The 21,301-nt window shown below is 48.5% G+C and overlaps 2 protein-coding genes across 2 annotated transcripts; one reads left to right on the top strand and one right to left on the bottom strand.

The window, feature by feature from the left end:
• Positions 1–7,197: 7,197 nt before the first annotated feature.
• LOC124663555 (aluminum-activated malate transporter 9-like) lies at positions 7,198–19,445 on the bottom strand (the record flags this gene model as incomplete). The annotated part of the gene is made up of 7 exons (XM_047201243.1): positions 19,088–19,445; positions 17,381–17,518; positions 17,014–17,283; positions 16,753–16,889; positions 16,524–16,670; positions 15,777–16,449; positions 7,198–7,229 (listed from the first exon to the last, which is right to left on the bottom strand). Coding segments are annotated over exons 1-7 (1,755 nt in total), but the record flags the coding sequence as incomplete, so codon positions are not given.
• On the top strand, positions 10,087–13,441 carry LOC124659991 (aspartyl protease APCB1-like). The gene is made up of 9 exons (XM_047197791.1): positions 10,087–10,643; positions 11,230–11,347; positions 11,470–11,693; positions 11,794–12,030; positions 12,186–12,339; positions 12,416–12,498; positions 12,610–12,724; positions 12,845–12,917; positions 13,017–13,441. Exons 1-9 carry the CDS (start codon positions 10,102–10,104, stop codon positions 13,130–13,132), a joined length of 1,662 nt encoding a protein of 553 aa, XP_047053747.1. The 5' UTR covers positions 10,087–10,101; the 3' UTR covers positions 13,133–13,441.
• Positions 19,446–21,301: the final 1,856 nt, after the last annotated feature.

Below are 21,301 nucleotides of genomic sequence, written 5' to 3'. Positions count from 1 at the left end.
AGATGCTTTTAACTCCAAGAGGGAGTACTTATGCTCGATAGTGGGTTCATGCTGCATTGACACCAGGACGATGATGAGAAAGTTCTAAGGTTGTGTTGTGCTTGTTGCCACTAGGGATAAAACATTGATGCTATGTCTAAGGATGTAGTTGTTGATTACATTACGCACCATACTTAATGCAATTGTCCGTTGCTTTGCAACTTAATACTGGAAGGGGTTCGGATGATAACTCTGAAGGTGGACTTTTTAGGCATAGATGCGGTTGGATGGCGGTCTATGTACTTTGTCGTAATGCCCAATTAAATCTCACTATACTCATCATGATATGTATGTGCATTGTCATGCTCTCTTTATTTGTCAATTGCCCAACTGTAATTTGTTCACCCAACATGCTGTTCGTCTTATGGGAGAGACACCTCTAGTGAACTGTGGACCCCGGTCCAATTCTCTTTACTTGAAATACAATCTACTGCAATACTTGTTTTTACTTGTTTTCTCTGCAAACAATCATCTTCCACACAATACGGTTAATCCTTTGTTACAGCAAGCCGGTGAGATTGACAACCTCACTGTTTCGTTGGGGCAAAGTACTTTGGTTGTGTTGTGCAGGTTCCACGTTGGCGCCGGAATCCCTGGTGTTGCGCCGCACTACATCTCGCCGCAATCAACCTTCAACGTGCTTCTTGGCTCCTCCTGGTTCGATAAACCTTGGTTTCTTTCTGAGGGAAAACTTGCTGCTGTGCGCATCATACCTTCCTCTTGGGGTTGCCCAACGAACATGTGAAATACACGCCATCATGATGCCTCGCTTAGTTTCCTGCAGGGCACACATGTAAACATTAAATACGAGCCTCGATCGGCTCTCAGGTTATCCTGTGGATCGGCTCAAAGAGCCGATCCACCCATGATTCGTACGGGGTGCACGAATACTTGGTGGTCCTGCTTGATCAAGATGAAGCTAATGAGATCTACGACGATTTAGGGTTTTCACCGCATAATCGGATCATCCTACTCCAGGTTGGGCCTCGCGGCCACGCACGGTGCTCGTAAGCCGATCCTAAACAAGGCCAAAAAACCAACATGAAGTTGATCCTCGGAACATCCCGTTTAGGACTTGCGAACGCCACCCTACGTGCCACTGGATCCTCCCCCTTTGTAAGGCCTAACTATTGCGGATATTAAACTAATCCTTGTAGAACAAGGAGCAATCGTAACGGATCAGATCTACTAAATAATGATCAAGCGGGGTGCCGCCCCACGCCTAAGATAGGCGTGAGGGCGGCTAGATATGCAAGGGTTGCACTACGTAAGCATGCTTAAACGAAGAACAATGCTAACCCTAACACATCTAATGATAACTACGTTGCTCGCCATCAAAAGCGCTTCGGTACGAGCAACGCATGAACAACGTGGGGCTTGTGCTGCCTAGATCGCAAGATGCGATCTAGGCAGCATGTCGCTACCCGATAGAAACCCTCGAGACGAAGGAGTTGGCGATGCGCCGAGATTGGTTTGTTTTGGGGTTGAACGTGAGTTGTTGTTTATTCCATAAACCCTAGGTACATATTTATAGTCCGGCGGACTTTCTAATGTGGGCGTGCACTAAACCGTGCACGAGATAAACTATAACTTTTAATCTAAATACAATCTATGGTAATTAAAGATACATGGGCAATATAGCCCAAACTCCCCAAACAAGGCCGCTTCAGAGATCTTCCACGTGTAATCTTCCAAGCCCATCTTGATCGCGGCCTACCTCCTGATTTGGCCAAAATCTGGTGATAACAAAACCCTGCGCCATTGTTGATGCCACCGCGTCGATTGACAAGGCACAACACGCCGGAATCCTCCATGGCCGCCGCGGATCTTGGGGCGGCGGAGTGGGAAAGATCGAAAATTTCCACTCAAGACATCAACATGCTGAAGAAGCTGGGGATCAACAAGAAACCCAAGGCATTGTGCTTCCCCTAGTGAAGAGAGCTACCCAACCCCTCCAATGGGGTACCGGGTAAGTTTTGTCGATCACCTCATCCGCGGTCTGTCCGCCCCCATTCATCCTTTTCTCCGTGGACTTCTTTTTATCTACGGTCTGCAACTCCACCACCTCACACCAAACTCCATTCTTCACATCTCCATTTTCATCACTCTTTGCGAGGCCTTCCTTGGCGTCCAGCCTAACTGGGCGCTATGGAAGCGCATTTTCTTCTGCCTCCGTAATGGCTCACCCAATGTCGCCTATAATATAGGCGGCGTTGTAATTTCTGTTCGGCCTACTGTCGACTACTTCGACGTCAAACTTCCTGACTCAGTTCAAGGATGGCGCAAGAAGTGGTTGTACATTCAGGAGGAGAACCATGGATGTGCGGAGGACAACATCCCTCCTTTTGATGGCGCCGAAAAAATCTTTCGCCGCCGCTCCTGGGACGCGGAGGCCACCGAAGAAGAAAGGGCGTCGACAGAAACCTTGATGGCTCGTATCCACGAGTTGCAAAATACTCGCGGAAAAGAGTTATCAGGTATCCAAATCACTGCATACTTTCTTAGGACTAGAGTGCAGCCGCTTCAGGCCCGCAAATATCCTCTCTGGAAATATGCCGGCAACAAGGACGTAGATCGGCTGTCGGTGAATTTGGAGGTCAAGGATTTAGAAAGACTTGTCCGAAAAATTTCATCTCTCAGCAAAAAAGATGATGTCCCTTCTTCTTGCCGTGTGACACCATTTAGTGCCGCCAATCCACTTCCCAAGGTAATCTTTGTCTATTGTCTTGTTATTGCTTTGCTATCTTTTTTGTAACTTCTTTTCTGACATCTTTCCCTGTTTTATTTTGCACAGAATCATCCAGACCTTGTCTCGCTTCCTCCTCTTCCTGAAGGTGGAGAAGTCGAAGAAAGGGCCATTGTCACTGATGACAATCAAGAAGCCCCGTCTTTTGTGAATGAACCCGTGGATTCTCGAAAATCTGCGGGATCTTCCGAAGGCACTGCGTCGGCACAATCTCCTCCTCCCGCTGTTTCTCCAAAAGGCAAAAGGAAGAGGAATGACGTCGAAGATTCCGGCACTTCCCAAGCCGAAGAAGTTGATCCTTCGCATCAGAAGGCAACTTATGATCCATATCTCGCATCCCTCGTCAGCTCGTAAGTCATCTTGATTTCCCCTTATTACTTGTAGTCGAAGTTTTTTGTTTCATCTTGCTTTTTATGCTGTCGATCTTTAATCGTAGTGATGATGAGGAAGAAGTACCAACTCGTGACGTGCCTCCTCGGACGAGCGCGTCACATACTTTACTTGTTTCGGAGACGCTAGTTGAAGGAGAAGAATCCTCGCCTCCTCAACAAAACGTCGTCACCACCACTCCTCCTTCAAGCCCCCTTGCTCCTTCACCAAAAAGGACAAGGGTTGAAACGATCATTGAGCCTGCCCTTCAATTGGGTAGCTCTTCTCATTCGCTCTTAGATGATGTAAGTTTTTGACTTTCCTGCTAGTATCCATATTTCCTCTGTTTACTTCTTTTTGTGCCTTCATATTTTTCTCGCACCGATATTTTCTTTCTCTGCTCTTTTTTGACAGCCCATGATCAAAGAGCTTATTCGCATTGGATCCCAATTCATTGTGTACCGTGAATATGCCAGCAGGACTGAAGGTAACAACTTTTTTGCTGTCATTGTTTCTAATCTTCTTGCTCCTATTCTTGTCGCAATTTTGACTGTTCTTTTCTATTTTGGCAGAAAAACTTGCAGAGGCCAACAAGCTTGCCGACACTCTTGCTCAGAAATTGGAGCAAAGTGAAACGGCTCGCAAAAAAGCTGAACTTGATGCTAGCCAAGCAAAAGTAGAGGCTGATGAGGCCAAAGCAAAAGCTGCTAGTGTCGAAGAACTGCAGAAAAAACTTGATGATGCTGAAACTGCTTTAAACAAGCACAAAGCCGCACAGGACGCCCGTGAAAAGGGAATCCTCAAGCGCTTGAACACGCAAAATCGTCGCTTCCTCGGTAACTTTGTTGATCCCTTCTATTTTTCTTAAGACTTGCTTTCTTTTGTTTTTACTTGCTGTCAACTAACATATAATTTTTATGGCAGGTCAAACAAGCCAAGATTTTGACCTTGAGAATCCCACCAACGATCATCTGCTTGACGCACTGTCTTATCTGGAATTTCATGGCCAAGAAATTCGCGAAGGCATGGTGAATGCTGACGCGGGATTGTCGAAGTTGTTCCCCTACTTCTTCCCCAAGAAAGAGGAACCTAAGACTTTCCTTGCCCTTGCAAAGGGCTTCAATCCACCAGAGGATCTTGGACTGAAGATGCGTCAGGAGAACATGAAGGTTGCTGTTGAGAACACTGTGGACTTGGTCGCTGACAGTCAACAAACTGTTGACTGGATGAAGGTAGGCGACACCGAGCAGATAGAACAATCAAGATGGAAGTCGTTGATCAAGGCAGCCAAGCCCAACACGAAGAAAATCCTGGCCTATCTCGGGATCAAGCCGTCTTCAACTCCTAGCTCATCAAGGCCGGAGGTCTAGTTGAATGCCTTTGCTTTTTCTTTCCTTTGCTTTTTCTATTTCCTTTGCTGTTGTCGCCATTTTAGCCTTGGCGATAATTACCCTGTTAGTCCCTTTTGGAGAACTTCTTTTCTAATGTCCGTGTAAACTTTCTAAAAATCAATGAAATTCCTCTTGGTACTATCATTGATCCTGGGACTTTCTTTTCCAGTTAATATTTGATAATTATTCGACCAACCCTTGCTCTGCCGATGCTTCACCTGCGTCTTCCTTCTCGAAGAAAATACTAGTCGATGATAATCCCCCCGAAGGTTCTTCAAGCAAACATTTATCGGAAGATTTGCAAGAACTTCGACAACAACTTCAATCTATGAAGAAACAAACTCTGGCAATGATGGAACAATCTTGAAAAGCGTCTGAACAAGAAAAACTTGCTCTCCAACAAGCCAAAGAGGCTATGGCTGCCAAGGATATTGCTGTATTGGAAGCAGAGGGAGCCACTACCCGAGAAAATAGCATGCTCGAGCTAATGTTGGAAGCTAGCACAGATATGTTAGGTACGTTTTTCCAACCTCACAATGCCTCCTTTTTATTTTGCTGTGCCCTCCTTCAAATTTCTTGCCTTGTCGCTGAATAGGCTCGGTTCTTGATGCTGCCACCGAAGATCGAAGAGTAAACGAGAGAACGAATCTTCTTGTCAATCTTTCCCTTAACCATGGCTGTTTGTTCTGGGCCACCCCTGAACGAACCCAGCAGATTGTCAGGTTCCAAGATCGTGCTTGCCAAGTGCGCGAAATTCTCAATTTTTGCACGACAACATGAACCCTTGTTTACAAGACTTTGTTTCCGCGAAATGAGGTTCCCAAAACTCTTCCTGAATTGCTGGAGATATTCAGAGATGCTCCCCGTATTCATAATTTTGTGCGAGCTCAATTGACTGCTGGAGCAAGGTTCGCCATGATTATGATAAATATTTGTCATCCAAAATTAGACCCGACGAAGATTGTTAATGATTGCCTGGCCAAGAAATCGCGGCGGAAAAATGATATTGACACAACCGATGAGATGGTAGCTCCTGTGGCCGAGTCGATGATAGATGAGCTTCTTCGGATGGACTCAGAATTCTTCGTCAAGGGGTCCTATGCTGAACATAAAACAACCAGAGGCTTGTCCATAGATAGTATTTTAGGCTTTGACTAATTTGTACCATATTGCAAAAAACCTTGTGTCTCTATCTTTTTTGATTTTTTTTTATTTCCGAAGAAATTTGTTGTATATTGCAAAGTGCTCTATATTGTTGGAGCCCCCTAGCCTTCTGGCTAGAGTTTGTACTGTTTTTTCCATCTCGAAGATTTTTCCTTCTGTTGTAATAAGACATCCTTGTTTTTTCATTGATGGATTACCAGCCCTCGAGTATCTTAGTGTCGGAGTTCTATATTTTTGTTGCGAGGTTCTTGGACCAAAGCAATACTATATTTATAATTGTTAGCTTCCGATTTTTATATTTGGCGAGGTATTAATGTACCAAGGCGAAATATTTCGGTAAGTCTAGTTTGTCTATATTGTTCGTATTTTGAGATTTGAAGGCGTCGAGCCCCCGAGCGTGTCGAAGAATAAGAAGTATATCTCCACTATCTTTATTATATTGTAGCACCGCGAGCCCGCCTCATTAAAAACCTTTCCGGCCCCACTCGGTGCCCCGAAAAGGAAAAGAGTGCGTCTGAAAACTCGCGGGCGTTTCAGTACATTGTATTTTTACAAAGTAGGACTATATTTCGACTCTAGGCGTAGAACCGCCTGAGCTGTGCCACGTTCCAGGGGGTTTTCTCGGGAACCCCTGTCTTCTTGTCCTTGATCCTGTACGCTCCTCCGTCGATGACTTCCGTGACGACGTAAGGTCCCAACCATGGTGACTCGAGCTTCTCGTACTTTGCTGGTTGAGCCGTAGGACCAAATCGCCGACCTGGAAAGATCTCGGCCGCAATCGTCGACTGTGGTAGTTCTTCAGGTCTTGCTGGTATTTGGTGACTCGTGATAGTACTTCATCTCGAGCTTCGTCAAGTGCGTCGACGTCGTCTTCCAATGCTTTCCTGGAAACTTCTTCGTTGTACTCTGTGACTCTGGGAGTCGTGCTCTATTTCTATCGGCGATCTGCCTCTGCTCCATGGACCGGGAAGAACGGGGTCTCCTGTGTTGCTGTATTTGGTGTTGTTCGGATGCTCCATAACACACTTGGTAATTCTTCGGCCGGGTATGTCGAGCTTTTTCCGGTGGCCCTAACAAGCGTTTCTTGATGCCATTGCGAGATGACACCATTGGCTTTCTCGACTTGACCATTGGTTTGAGGATGTGCAAGCCGACGCGAAGTGCAATTTGATGCCTACCTCCGCACGATACGCCTTGAACTCCTTCGATGTAAAGTTGCTTGCCGTTGTACGTGACGATGCTTTGTGAGGTACTCCAAATAGAAAAACTATGCCCTTCACGAACTTTATTGCTGATGCTGCATCTGGTGAATTTATCGGCTTTGCTTCTATCCACTTGGTGAATTTGTCGACAGCCACCAACAGGTACTCATATCCTCCTGGCGAAGCTTTGTGCAATTTGCCCACCATATCGAGTCCCCATTGGGCGAAGGGCCACGACAATGGTATTGGCATTAGTTCTGCCGCCGGAGAGTGCGGTTTTGCGGCAAATCTTTGGCACGCGTCGCAAGTTCGTACTATCTCTTTTGCGTCTTCTATTGCTGTCAACCAGTAGAATCCTACCCGAAATGCCTATGTCAGCGAACGCGGCAGGAAAGGAACTCCACGAAGTTCTGGTCAACCTGTGAAGACTGACGGGCATAGTTTTCAGAATAAAATAAACCTTTTGAAGAAATGTTTATGAAAACTTGCATTGGCCTATGACTTTCTGGTCTATGGCCGTAGCTAGTGCATGATACACCTATTTCCTAATATGAACTTGCTGAGTACGCTCATACTCATTCCCTCCCATTTGAACCCCCTTCTTAGATCAAGGCACCGAAGGAGAAACTACCGTGGAACTCGAAGACAAAGGAGTCAATTGTAACAAGATGAAGAATCCAATCAAAGAAGTCAATGGAGTCAACTTCTGCATCAGCTAGAGTGGAAACTTAGACTAGTAATAGAAGGGAATCTTTCTCTAATCCTAGCACCTAAGTAGCTAGATTTCTATAGCAAGCCAAGTAGCTCTTGAACTTGAGTTAGCAATAAGATAGACTACGAGTCATTCTTCTGGAGCTTTATTTGAAGTTTTACCTCACTGTAAAGTAGGAGGTTGTGTTGATCTTATGTAAATAGCTCGTGTGTACTTCTATATACATACCTTGGACTCACATATGTTTCTGTTGTACCACTCTAAGAGATGTAATATGAGTGGAACGGTGTTTCACTTGTGTTATGTCAACGACTTGTGTACTACACCATGCAGTGGTACGCTGGGTCACCACACTGCTGCTACCTGGATTTTATGAATCTAATTAGTGGTATTTTTCCAAATATTGGATGCATGTCTAGTGGTTTGTTGGTTGATGTCCAAAATATTGTAGCTCTTGATAGTGTTCTATACCGGAGCTGAGGTTCGGACTAGAGTGGGCACGACAACATGCGGTAGAGTTCGATTGTCGGGACTCTTATTTCTACATCGTCTCGGAGGAGAAAACTCTCCGACGTTACCTCCGACGATGCACTTGCACTTGGTTCCATACACCAGGGAAGAGACAAGGCTATATGTCGTCTCGTTGAGCAGAAGCACGCCAAGTTCACGGAGCAATAGAGCGAGGCCCAAGGACTCACGCTGGCGCTTGTTGCTCGAGAATTGCGAGGCAACGACCCGTCATGACGACTTGCTCTAAGAGAAGCAGGGCGATGTCGCGAGTGCCACTGCGCACTATAAGGAGTTGATCGACCATGGTATTAGCGTTGCTATACAGTAGGTTGGGAGATGAGAAACGATTCATGTGTATGTAATCGAACGACAAGGATTTAACTGAATACGCAAACGATAAACAACCAAACATTATAGATTAAAAAGGGACCAAAGCTAAAGCTCAGGCAACCAAAAAAAAGTATACACGAATAAGCTTTCATTTAGAAGGGAAAAAAGGAGCGGAGTTGGCTCTCATTTCCCCCTCTCCCCCCTCTCAGCTCGCTACAGTACCTGAGCCCACCTTCGCTCTCACCGGGCCGCTCCTCCTCCCTCTCCGCCGGGCTAGCCGGTCGGAGTTGGAGAGGAGATGGCGCCGGAGTACATAGCAGTAGTACTAGGATTAGGTTATGATCCCTAGTGGCGTTTGGCGTGTATGCCGGGAGAGAGGTGACGGATCCCATCGGCTGGATCTGGCGCCGCGTCGTCTTCCTCGTCCTCATGGAGCTCCGGCGGTCGGGGCCAGAGGTGTGGCGGCGGGAGGAGATGAGGATCTCCGTAAATAAAGCCGTCTCTCACGGATCTGGTAACTGGCGATGCCGCGGTGGCCTCCTCCTCTCTGTTCATCATGGTGGTGAGAGAGAAGAGGGTTGGCCACCTGCTCGTCGCTGGCTACCGCATCCGCAGCAGGGAAGCTCGTCGGCTTCTACTCGGAGGCTCTTCACGGCGCCGCTGTCGCCGTATCCTATGGCTGGAAGGCAGCCCCTCCATCGGAGGATTACCACGGCGCCACTGTCGCCGTACTCCACGGCCGAAGGGCGGCCCCTCCTTCCTCGTGTGACGGCGACAGGCCGTCCTCAAGGCAACAACAACCTCCGGCAAGCGTTCATGCCGACTCGGAGGCTCTCCAGTTTCGTCGGAGTTAGCTCCCGCCTCTGCGTCCCAAGTGGTACCGTCCCCGGCGGCGTAGAGGTTGACTCTGGCGAGCTTCGTCGCGGTGAAGAAGGAGCTGGACCTGATCGCGTTTCTGTGTTTTATTCTAGGGTCCTCAATGTAATTTGTAAGGGCCAGGTTGTAATTTGCTTGTTTTCTTCATGTCTTTCTATAAAATGTACTCCACCACACAAGCAATGAAGGCCTAGGTCCTTCGGGACCTTTCCTGTTCAAAAAAAAAAGAAGGGAAAAAAAGCTTTCAGTTATATAGTCCGTATATGAGACGAGAGCAGAAAAAATCATGAAAGCATCCAAACACGCCCGCGTGGACATGGTATCTACTACCTCTGGACGTTTTTAATCGACGCAATCCGTACCGTGTTAGGATGCTAGCCTAAAACGATACTCACTCGCGTCCATTTAATCCGAACGGAGGGAGTAGTCCCACTGCCACATTCTCGCTGCCAATAATGCACATGTCATCTGCGATTATTCAAACTAGTAACAAAAACTTTCATACCTAAGCCAATCCGCGTCGCTAATGTTAACAACCATGATTATTCAGACTCGAAGAATTATGAAATTTCCAATTACTAGTATATCGTCCTGTCTGAAAAGTCAAGAGTCAAATCCAATCAGAGTCTCCCGAGCTCGGAGTCCAAAACCATCCCCCTTCCCAACCCGGTGTCCTCCTCCTCACTCGCCTCCGATGTCTTGCCCTCCACGCCGCCTCTGACCCCCACCGCCGCCGGAGCGCCGCCGGGATCTCGACCGAAGATGCCGCCGCGTCCACCTCCACCCCCACCCCCACCTCCACCGCAGGTCCACGGCGTGGTCGTCATCACCCTCCCTCCACACGACCAGCCCTCCAAGGGCAAGACCATCACCGCCTACACCTACACCGACGACCCCCCGGGCGCTCTGCCCCCGCACCGGGGACCGGCGAGCGCGGACTCCAGGCGCTCCAGGCGGGCGGTCTCGCCGCGGCGGGCGGCCGCGATGCTCCTCGTGCTGGGCGCGCTCGCGCTCGCCGCCTACTACTGCATCTACTCGGACGTGGCCGTGCAGTTCCTCGGGATGGAGGAGGAGGAGGCGCAGAGGGAGCGGAACGAGACCAAGTCCTTCCTGCTCCCGCTCTACCCCAAGGCGCGCCAGGGCCGCGCGCTGCGGGAGTTCGGGGACATCAAGCTCGCCGCCAAGAGGGTCGACGACGGAGGCGGCAGGAAGGTCACCAAGAAGCTGCAGGCCGAGGGGGCGGCTTCGGCCGGGACCAACTCCACGGTTCTGCTCCCGATCAAGGGCAATGTGTTCCCCGACGGGTGCGTGCTAGTTCGATTCTTCAGGAATTCGGTTTAATTCGTGCCTAGATATTGCTCCTCCGCGTTATGATTCAAGGGGAAAATGTTTCTGCTACTCACCTTTCCTTTGGGGTAAGGAGGATGCATTTCATGATCTACTGTATGTTCTATGGATCTAGTTTGGGGAAGAGATAGGCTAAGCCTTCTTTTAGAATTTAGATCCATCTTAATAATGCTTATATGAAGAAATTGGGTTCAGTTTGGTCCTAAAAATGAAGGTTTGGATTTAGTTATGCCTAAAAACAGGTTTACAAGTTTGTCTTTAGTCCAGTTACATCATTTCAGTCCTGGAACCTGATGAGACTATACGTATCTAAGCTGAAAGTTCAGTTATATGGAAAAATTGCAATTTTTCGTGTGGACAGTTATTCAGGTCCGAGTATCGTTCATCCTTAGTTCGGGCTAGCATCTTTCGTAGATTGAACTCTTTATTCCGATTGAATATTCTGTATCCATAGAAAGATGGCTACTAGTATTTACTAATATCTCTAGCAATATGTCATGTTTGGCCTGTTAAGGCTAATACATTATCCTGCACCAACTGCAGGCAGTATTACACATCTATCTTTGTTGGGAACCCGCCAAGACCTTATTTTCTCGACGTTGATACTGGAAGCGATTTGACGTGGATCCAGTGTGATGCACCCTGCACAAACTGTGCCAAAGTAAGCAAATATTTCTATTTCCAACAAATATGGATGTCTCTGTGTATCATTATGTTATTAGGCTCACTATTCTTTCCAAGTTTATTGAATTGCGCTCAAACGAATTTGTACTGCAACTGCAGGGACCTCATCCTTTATATAAGCCAACAAAAGAAAAGATAGTCCCTCCCAGGGATTCTTTATGTCAAGAGTTGCAAGGCGACCAGAACTACTGTGAGACGTGCAAGCAATGTGACTATGAGATTGAATATGCTGATAGGAGCTCCTCTATGGGTGTCCTTGCAAAGGATGATATGCATCTGATCACTACAGACGGTGGAAGAGAAAAACTAGACTATGTATTTGGGTACGGTCAAACCTTTGAAGAGATGTCCTGCTGCACATGCATGATATGTTAGATTGATTTAAATCACCCAGTTACTAACTGACTTTTGTCTACCAAATAGGTGTGCATATGATCAGCAAGGCCAACTTCTGTCTTCACCAGCCAAGACTGATGGGATTCTTGGTCTTAGCAGTGCAGCAATAAGCCTTCCTAGTCAGCTGGCCAGCAAAGGAATTATTTCCAACGTTTTTGGCCATTGTATCACCAGAGAGGCAAGTGGTGGTGGGTACATGTTTCTGGGTGATGAATATGTACCCAGATGGGGATTGACATGGGCTCCTATTCGAGGTGGTTTAGAGTAAGTCACATCCTGTCTTTAATTAAGTTTACTTGCATACGTTGCCATATTTATCATCCCTTTCTCTTTTGGCTTCTAAATTAAAGAAGAATTATATTTGCTTTTGTTGCTAACATTCCCTAACTTTTCTCGATGATTTTCTTTAATGTTGCCAGTAACTTGTACCACACAAAAGCCCATAACGTGAATTATGGAGATCAGCAGCTCAGTTTGCACGGGCAAGCAGGAAACTCGGTTCAAGTGATTTTTGATAGCGGAAGCTCATATACATACCTTCCAGATGAAATATATAAAAACATTGTTGCTGCTGTGAGTGTTGTTATTAATTTTGCATTTGGGTCAATCTATCCAATCTAATTTACTAACTTCTGTTCTAACTTCACAGATTAAAAATGACTCCCCGAGTTTTGTCCAAGATGAGTCAGATACGACATTACCTCTATGCTGGAAAGCTGATTCTTCCGTAAGGTAATATGCTGGAACTGTAATAGATCACCTCTACTAGGAGGGGAAGTTCGACAGGAAAAACACCGTAGAAGAAACAACTTGCCTTTTTCCTAACCATCTTAGAATTTGCAGGCATTTGGGAGATGTCAAACAGTTCTTCAAGCCCTTAAACCTTCACTTTGGGAGAAGATGGTTTGTTCTGCCCAAAACATTCACCATTCTTCCTGACGATTACTTAATCTTGAGTGTAAGTCTTGATGTATTTTTATAAATTTCTGTTATGTCTTTAACATCTATCCACATCTATAACACGAGTTCAATGCTGAAAATACTTATTTATGTTGTTTTCTTGCTGGACTTATTCCAGGATAAGGGCAACGTTTGTCTGGGGCTGCTAAATGGAACAGAGATAGATCATGGGTCAACAATAATAGTCGGAGGTATTCATGGTTTTCTTCTGTTGTTCTCCAGCCAGTAATAATCATCAAAAGGATAATTTTATCAAAATTACCATCATCATTTCCTGGTTTTACATGTAGATGTTTCTCTGCGCGGCAAGTTAGTTGTGTATGACAATGAACGGAGGCAGATTGGATGGGCTAATTCAGATTGCACCAAGCCACAATCACAGAAGGGCTTTCCCTTCTTCCTCTGACGAGCGTCACACAATGAACATGGTTAAGTGAAATAGATAATACCAGTAGAGCTGCCCGGTAACTGCTATTATGTGTCTTATCTCATGAGTCACTGACCTTAAATCCAGCTGTATGTTGTACTATTTGTTTGGCATGTACCGCATTGTATATACGCAAGAAGAATGTATGTATTATCCAGCCAAAGAATGCCTGAATGACGTATATATTGAAGGCTGTATGTAATGTAGTTCCACGAGACTGTAGAACCTTGGCCTTATAGTGCAGCTATCCATTAGAGTATATATATATGGTAATTATAATTCCTTTTACCCTGTTTCGCTTCACTGCATGAAAAATCATCTTAAATTCTTTGATTCACATATCTCTGTTTACATGGTAACTTATATATCAGCATCTCCTACATCGTCAGGCGTCAGCCATCTTTTCAGCTGTACATATGCAAGAAGAAATGGATGGATTATTCAGCTGTAAAAAGAATGCCTAAGTGACCTGATAATTTTTTTTTTTTTGAGAAAGTAACTGCATGTTCAAAGTCAACAGTACAAGAACAACACACACACGCAGAACACCCTAGAAAGACCTAGGAAGAACAGGTGTCCAAGAACTTTGCAGAAAAGACCTCGCAGAAAAGAGAAAAAACAGAAAACACCCTGGAGGCTTCTGCAACCAACTTCCAGATCGCCCGCCGCTGCTCTCCGCCAACGCCGGAACGCAGGCCGCAGGAACAGCCGAAGATCCAAAGGAGCTCCATCGCGCTGATGCTTTACGAGCCGAAAATGAGGTCCGCCCCAAAGAGCGAAACCGTGGCGGTTGTGGCGCATCGGCCGGGGAACATCCCCGAGCTCCACGAATCCCGAATCCGAATCCTCCGCTCGACGCCGTCGAGGAAGACGAACGGATCCGCCTGCCGCTTGCCGCTGACCAAGCTCCAGAACGCCCATCCTCCGCAGACTCCTGTACATCTTCCCACTAGCCTCGCAGGGACGCCGGAGCGAGCGTCGCTGAGGCAAGGTCGAGGCAGGGGAACAAAATCCCATGTCGTGGTCGCCGCCACCGCCTCGACAACCACGAACGGGAACACCAACCACCATCAGCTTACGGACGACAGCACCACGAACACAGTCGTCATGGCGAATGAGCTGAGGCACCCTTATTCTCCCCGGCAACACCTCCGCCACCACAGCGCCGCCGGACCGAAGACTACTCCTACTATCTACACACCGGAACCACAGAGCCGAGGTTCCCCCGCTCTCCCGCCGCCGAAGCGGCCGGCGGAGAGAGAGGGAACCGACGGTCTGGCCGGCGGCGGAAAGAGGAAAACTTGTCGCCTCCCTTTCGCCTATCTGATGTACTGTAGAAGAAGGGGAAAGGGGCGAAGCAGTAGCTGGGAATACCTAGTGACCTGATAATTCAATATGTGATTGAAGCATGGAGTATGTAGTTTCCACGGCCTATATACCTCACCCTTGAGGCCTCGACAAAGAGTGATGTTGTGGGAAATCCAATTCAGCTTGAAAACACATTTTAAAATGTCAAAAAATTCTGAAATGAAATATATCATCTACATTAAGATATTCCATGTGTGCACATATGTTTTCTGATTTCTTTTGTGTCCAGTGTAAAAAAGACAAATGTTGATGCTCTAATATGACTGGTTACAGGACATTTTTTTGTCATTTTTACAAAAATGTACTTTTTCTCGAAAACTTGTGCAATATCCTGATGTACAAGTGAAAATAAAATTCGATTTTTGTTGACATTTTTAAAATTTGTCTTTTTATGTATTTTTTTAATAGATTCATATTGCCAAAACACAACCACTGCCGTTGTCCTTTATATTTTTGAAACGAGGCAAAATACTTGTTATTTTTATTAATAAAGAAGAAATACAGAGTGCGTCAGTACAATAACGAAAAACCAATCTAAAAGCCGGTACAACCACTCTCGCCGACCGTTGTGGAACACGGTTGTCTCAAGGGCACACACAACCAGACCTGGCCATGGGCAGCCCGGCCTGAGGCCTGGCCCGAAGCCCGGCCCAAAAAACTCGGGCTTGGGCCAAGAAATGTTGGCCCGACTGCCGGGCCGGGCCGGGCCTGGGTAGCCCAAAAACACAGTACGGCCCAGCCCGTGGCCCGACGGGCTTGGTGGGTATTTGGTCGGGCCGGGCCGGGCTTGGGCCGATTTTTTTGCGTCGGGCTTACCTCGGGCCAGCCTGAGGCCCGGCCCGGCCCGACACATGCCCAGGTATACACACAACCATGTTGGCTACCCACATAAGCCACACACGCCAACAAAGCGAGGGCCGTCGTTGAGGTTGCCCATTGTCATCACTCTACAGCAACTCCAACTTCCCTGTTATCCTTTATAGAGTATATACTATAATTCCTTTCACCATGTTTCACTTCAATACATGAAAAGGCATCATACATTTTTTGATTCCCATCTCTGCATTTAGTATTTACATGGTAACTCAGATGTCAGCATCTCCTACATTGTGAGCCAGCCATCTTGTCGTGGTACCCATCAACCGCAAGCAAAACCGGGTTAATTAGTGTTTAATCTCTTGCCATCCGCATCATCTCTTCAGTCTAAAAAGCCTCCGTATCCTGTCTACAAAAGCACCACCACTCTCCTCCCGGCCGGCGGCAGAGGGCTCCTCCACGGGATCCTTGAAGCCGGCCTTGTCGCTGAGCTCCTCGAACGCGTCGACGAGGTTCCGGAGCCGCGCCACAAACTCGATGAGGAGCGAGGCGAACGTGGCCAGCGACAGCGCGCTCGCGCTCTCGTACGTCCTCGCCTCCGCGTCCTCGAACGGCAGGCCCGGGTGCATCGGCGGCAGACGGAAGGGCCAGGACGCCTGCGGCTTGAACAATGAGAAGTCCAACCCCATGGCCGCCCCCGACGCCGACGAGTCGAACCGGGCGAGGGACGTGTTCGAGTCTGACTTGTGCACCGCCGCGCCGGCGTTGGTGAGGACGGCGTGCCGGGCGAGGGACGTGCTCGAGTCCGACTTGTGCACACCTGCTCCGCCGATGTTGATGACCACGGCGTGCTCTTGCGCCGGCGGAGGCTCGTTCTGCTTGCAGGCGGCGACCGCCTCCCCCCACCGCTCCGTGTTGACGAGCAGGAATGACCGCTGGTCGATCTTCTTCTGCAGCTCCTCGACGGCGTGGTGGACCTCGGCGAGGATGTTCGGGGAGCTCAGTCTCGTCATGGTCTTCACCCGCTGACCGAGCTCCCGCAGCACCTTGGCGGCCTCGTTGCCCACGTTGTGGAGCTCCACGCTGAAAACCTTCCTGTTCTCCGGTGGCGACTGAAGAAAAGGTTCAGTTAGGTAACTTAGCATTCACGAGTATATGTTACCGCCATGGAAACAAACGCGCGGACCTGAATCTCCGACAGGATGCACCCGTGCAACGCCATGACGGCGAAGGAGCAGTGCCTCAGCGCGCCGCCGACTTTGGTGTAGTTCTTCCAAGGATACTTCATCATCTTGTAAGGTCCGTGCGGCGGCTCCCATATAGCAAATCCTAGCTGCCATTACAACTTGGTTAGTATCATCATTCAAGGAAGAAAACTAATCCTAGAGAGAACTGAAGCTTGTGCAAAAACAGACCAGGGTTTCCTCTTGTGCCTGCGCCTCGACGGCCGCCCTGTACCCACTGTACAGAGGATCATCGGAAGCCTGGTACGTGAGAATCTTGGAAGGAACCCTCTCGTACTCCATGCACGTCAGGTATCCATCCACGCATCCTGCAGCCAAAGTGGTTTTCACATTTCAGAAACAAACCAAATCCTATTCCACCCATCTATCCACTGCAATTCCTTCAAAGAGTTCTGGCCTTCGAATGTTGGATGTTGGTCATGCTCAACCTACCTTCTAAGGATTCTGCTACTCTGGCAAAGTTCTTGGCCACCAGGTGGTGCAGATCCTCCCCTGCCCAGATGGGGTATATGCCGATGTTCACCGCCAGGCTCACGGCGGCACCGATGACGATCAGCAGGAACCTGCTCACGGCCGTGCTGGTGAACTTCCCCGTGTTGTACCCGGAGACTGTGACGTAGCAGAAAGTGAGCAGGAAGACGCGGAGCCCGTACTCGTATGGCTTCGTCTTGGGGTGCTGCTTTACCAATGTTGTACCAAATCCTGGCAACCACAAGGTATAAAACTAATGTTCAAACGATGGAATTACAGACTATTGTTGCCTGATGATTTGGGATTTCAGCACTTTTTTGCTACTCACCGACAACGAAGGTGCAGATGATCAGAAACACAGTGTCTAAATTGCCAATATGCCTTGCCGATTCAGCAACTGCTAGAGCAAGCCCTCCTGCGGTGAGAGTCCCTAGTCCCCTGTTAAGCCCTTTGCTCAAGGTTGCACCTGTGTCACAAAAACAAAACCCATTTAACCTCTCAACACATACCTTGTGCAATAGGCATCAGGTATAACAACAAGTTTTTTCTGCTGACAAAAATTATATTTATATTAAGTAAAAAAATAAATCAAATTAAGCCAATGTTGTGCATTGGAGGACCGAAAAATCAAAATACACCTTATATTTCTTCTGAATATTTCTGGATGGAATAGGCTAGGTGCGTTAAAAAAATCATTCTTAATACATGGCTAGCTAAAACGAGGCTTTCTTTGGACATCTATCGATAGAACCAATAGCGGTTGGGCACGTCAATATTTTCCCTACCTCATGAATATCGACGAACTGCCCGCTTATCCACAACACTCCCAAAAGACGTAATTTCCGTCGTTCGATTTCCACTTGGTGCGACTCGAGACGTTCATTTGGACTTTTTGGATGGAGTTTAGATTACCGTAGACACGTACCTTGTTCGAATAAGGGTGGGTCTCACAAGGTGACATGCCCGTTGTTCGGAAAATTACGCAGTGTAATATAATACCATTGTGCCCTAGACCTAGCCCCGCACCCCTCTCATCTCGTTCTCTGTCTTCTCTCAGAATCCTCTCTCTCTCTCTCACCTCCATTCGGAGTGCCCTAGGTTTGCCAGCCCCACTAGATGTGACCTCCCCTTCGCACCTTCTTCGTTCATCCTATGAGAGTCGGGGTCCTACACTGGGTTGTGTTGGCCTAGCTTTAGGCTTGTAATCAACTTCTTTCTGTCAATGCATCGAGACACAAGCTTTTGTGTTTTCAAAAAAAAAAATCGGGTCCTACAGATGTTAGGTTTTGCTACACATGCCATTAATTTACTCGTTAGATTTGATCGCGAGTAGGAGTAGGGCACCTCTCGATAGAATTTATCCTCACATGCTAGAGATATGTTGATTAAAAATCACAATGACATTTAGATAAATTTTAGGTTGTACTGGTTCTCACTTGTTCATTTCACAATTTGATGAAAATTGTCCAAATTCATAGAACACTGAGCAACTATCTTATGATGCACCAACGTACAAACAAGCACTACTAATAAAGGATTAATATATCAGTGATCTTGTTCTTCTCCAGTTATGAGTAACCACGAAACCTCTTCCATCGCCGAAAGATGAACTATGGTAGTATCATGTATCAAGTTTCGGTGTTGAAGAGTCTAGCTAGCGCGAAATTCAGCACTTAACCAATGTCACAGCCACTAGAGAATAATAATCAAACTCGATGGCAGGGTCGTAGCAATCGAAGTTTCCTAGTCCTATTTGCAAGCTAATCCTTTGCTGATTGGTGTGGTTTAAAACAAAAGGTTTTGCTAATCTGTCGTTTCTGAAATTCTGCACGCCCCTTCACTGCGCCAAACACCAACAGCTTCTGAATTGATAAACCAGATGAAAACATTCAGAAATTTGCCCCGAACCAGGGTACAGCCAACGAAAAGAAGCGCGCCCGTGCATTAGGGCATAGCGAAATAGGATCGCAACCAAATTAACCCTTTGGCCGATCGTGTTGAGAAAGAAAAGGAGAAAAAGAGAGACTGGACGTACCGATGCTGAACTCGAAGACGACGACGACGGTGAGGATGGCCCAGACGGCGTGGCTGACGATGTCGGTGGGCTCGCGGAGGAAGACGAGCAGCGTGATGAGCGCGAGCGCCATGGCCACCTTGGCCGCGTAGACGGGCTTCCTGGGATCCTTGCGCGCGAACGCCCACATCTCCCTGGCCACCGCGCGCACCGCCTCCACCGCCCGACGCAGGGGTCCCCCGTCCTCGGCGGCGCCGGCGCCGGCGTCCGGGAGGACGCCCCAGTCGGGCGGCGGCAGCAGCGGGTCCCCCAGCCCCCGCTGGTTCAGCGTCGACCGCAGCGTGCGCATCTCCGGCGGCAGAGGCGGCAGCGACGCCATGATCGACGCGAGGTCCGGGGCCCCCGGCGGTGGCGCGCGCTCGATGGATCGTGGTGCCGCGTACGTGCGGCGCCGGGAGTCCGGGGCTCCGTCTTGCTCGGAGCTATTTATCTGGCCGCTGGCGTTTTACCAGGCTTCCTTTCCTGACTCGTGCGTGGCTCGGATTCCTGCGGTTGGTTCGTCCCAGCCCCGCGTCTCTCTCCTGATCACGGCCGTGCATGCAACCGTCTCGGTCTCTCCCGCTCGACTGTTCGCAAGGCCAATTCAGGGCCAGTTCTTTTCGTAACGTACCTAAGAGCATCTTCAAAAGACGCGGCAAAAGACTGCACGCTAAATAAACCGCCAGTTTGATGCACGGGAGCCTCGCGCACGCGCACGCCAACCGTCCGGAAACTTCACTGCCCGCGTGTTGCCATCGCTCTGCCTCCCACTCCGCACCCGCGCCGCCGCTCCGCCCCCGCCGACGTGATGCCTCCTCGCCACCGCTCCTCCTCCGGCTACCGCGGCGTTCGCGCGTGGCCAAGCGGCCTCTTTGACGCGGAGATCCGCTCCGGCGAGGAGCGCATCCGCCTCGGCACGTTCGACACGATGCACGAGGCGGCGCGCGTCTACGATGCTGTCGCATGGCGCCTCGGCCGCTCCCGCCGCACGATGAATTTCCACGACGTGTGGACGCGAGAGCAGGCATAAGCGCTCGCGCCGCCGGCTGCGGCTGACACGCGCGAGCAGCAGCGGCGCCAGCGCGAGCTTGAGCAGCGGCTCGTCATCGCGGAGAACGACGAGCGCCTCCGCCTCGAATGAGCGTGGCAGTTCCCGGAGGACGTCGCCACGAAGGAGGCCTTCTACGCGAGGAAGGAGGGGGAGAAGAAGGCGGATCGCGACGAGCGCCGTGCGAAGTCGGCAGCGAGGAAGGCGGAGAGGGCGGAGAAGGCCGCGAGAAGGGCGGAGAGGAAGAAAAACGGCGCCGGCGTCCTCTCCTCATCCTCCTCCTTCGAGTGGACATCCACTCCGGTGTCCGACACCACCAACCAGTCGGACTTCGACTGGGACTCGGAATAGATTAGAATATTTTTCTAATATATTCGTACCAAATGTCGCTGGTATTCCAAACTTTCTAATATATTTCGTATTTTAGGAAAATGGCGACAACTGGTCACAAAAGAGGGTGCAGAGTATTACTTTATATACGTGTGTATCAGGTCTATACTTGAACTACCTGATCACAAAATGTCAACTTGGAGTTGATTCTATGCACAACACTGTAATTTGCAATGGGCCATAAACCCTGAAGAATTTTTTTTTGAGAAACACAGTACAAACGCAGACGCTCACATACACGCGCATACACTCACCCCTATGAACGCACACACGCACACCCCTACCCCTATGAGCACATCCGAAAGACTGAGCCGGTGGATTAGATCTTAAAATTGACGAAGTCACCATAGGCGCCTCGCTATCGACGGGAACGTCGCCTCCTACTGAATGAATATTCCGCCTTTATAAGACACACAGATGTCAAACCTGGGGTTTGAACTCTGGTGGGCTGGGGGTACAACCATCCTCCTAACCACCCAACCTCAGGTTGGTTCTCAGAAGCCCTAAAGAAAATAAATGACTGACTATTCACATTGTATTTATGCAGCTTACATTTCCTTGATGGATTTAGAGTGGAATGAATATTTTATCCATTAAATACTCCATTTAACATGTGAGTGGATTTGATGTATTGCTGAGGAAGAACATCTCTATAGTTGTTCCTCTCCTCGTGGCAGTCTCTGCCTATCGACGCAGCCTTTTGTGTCGTTTGTCTCTGAGAGCGAACGCTTTGACGGAATCTTGGCTCCGGTAATGTA

This window comes from Lolium rigidum, chromosome 6, assembly GCF_022539505.1.
Source record: "Lolium rigidum isolate FL_2022 chromosome 6, APGP_CSIRO_Lrig_0.1, whole genome shotgun sequence".
Lineage (NCBI taxonomy): Eukaryota > Viridiplantae > Streptophyta > Magnoliopsida > Poales > Poaceae > Lolium > Lolium rigidum.
This window is presented reverse-complemented; position numbering and strand designations above follow the sequence as displayed.

Excerpts from the sequence above, each read along its gene's own strand:
- LOC124659991 (XM_047197791.1), top strand. The coding sequence starts at position 10,102 with ATGCCGCCGCGTCCACCTCCACCCCCACCCCCACCTCCACCGCAGGTC. Across the intron at positions 12,031-12,185 it reads CCTATTCGAGGTGGTTTAGA|TAACTTGTACCACACAAAAG; the intron begins GTAAGTCACATC and ends TAATGTTGCCAG. Across the intron at positions 12,918-13,016 it reads GTCAACAATAATAGTCGGAG|ATGTTTCTCTGCGCGGCAAG; the intron begins GTATTCATGGTT and ends TTTTACATGTAG.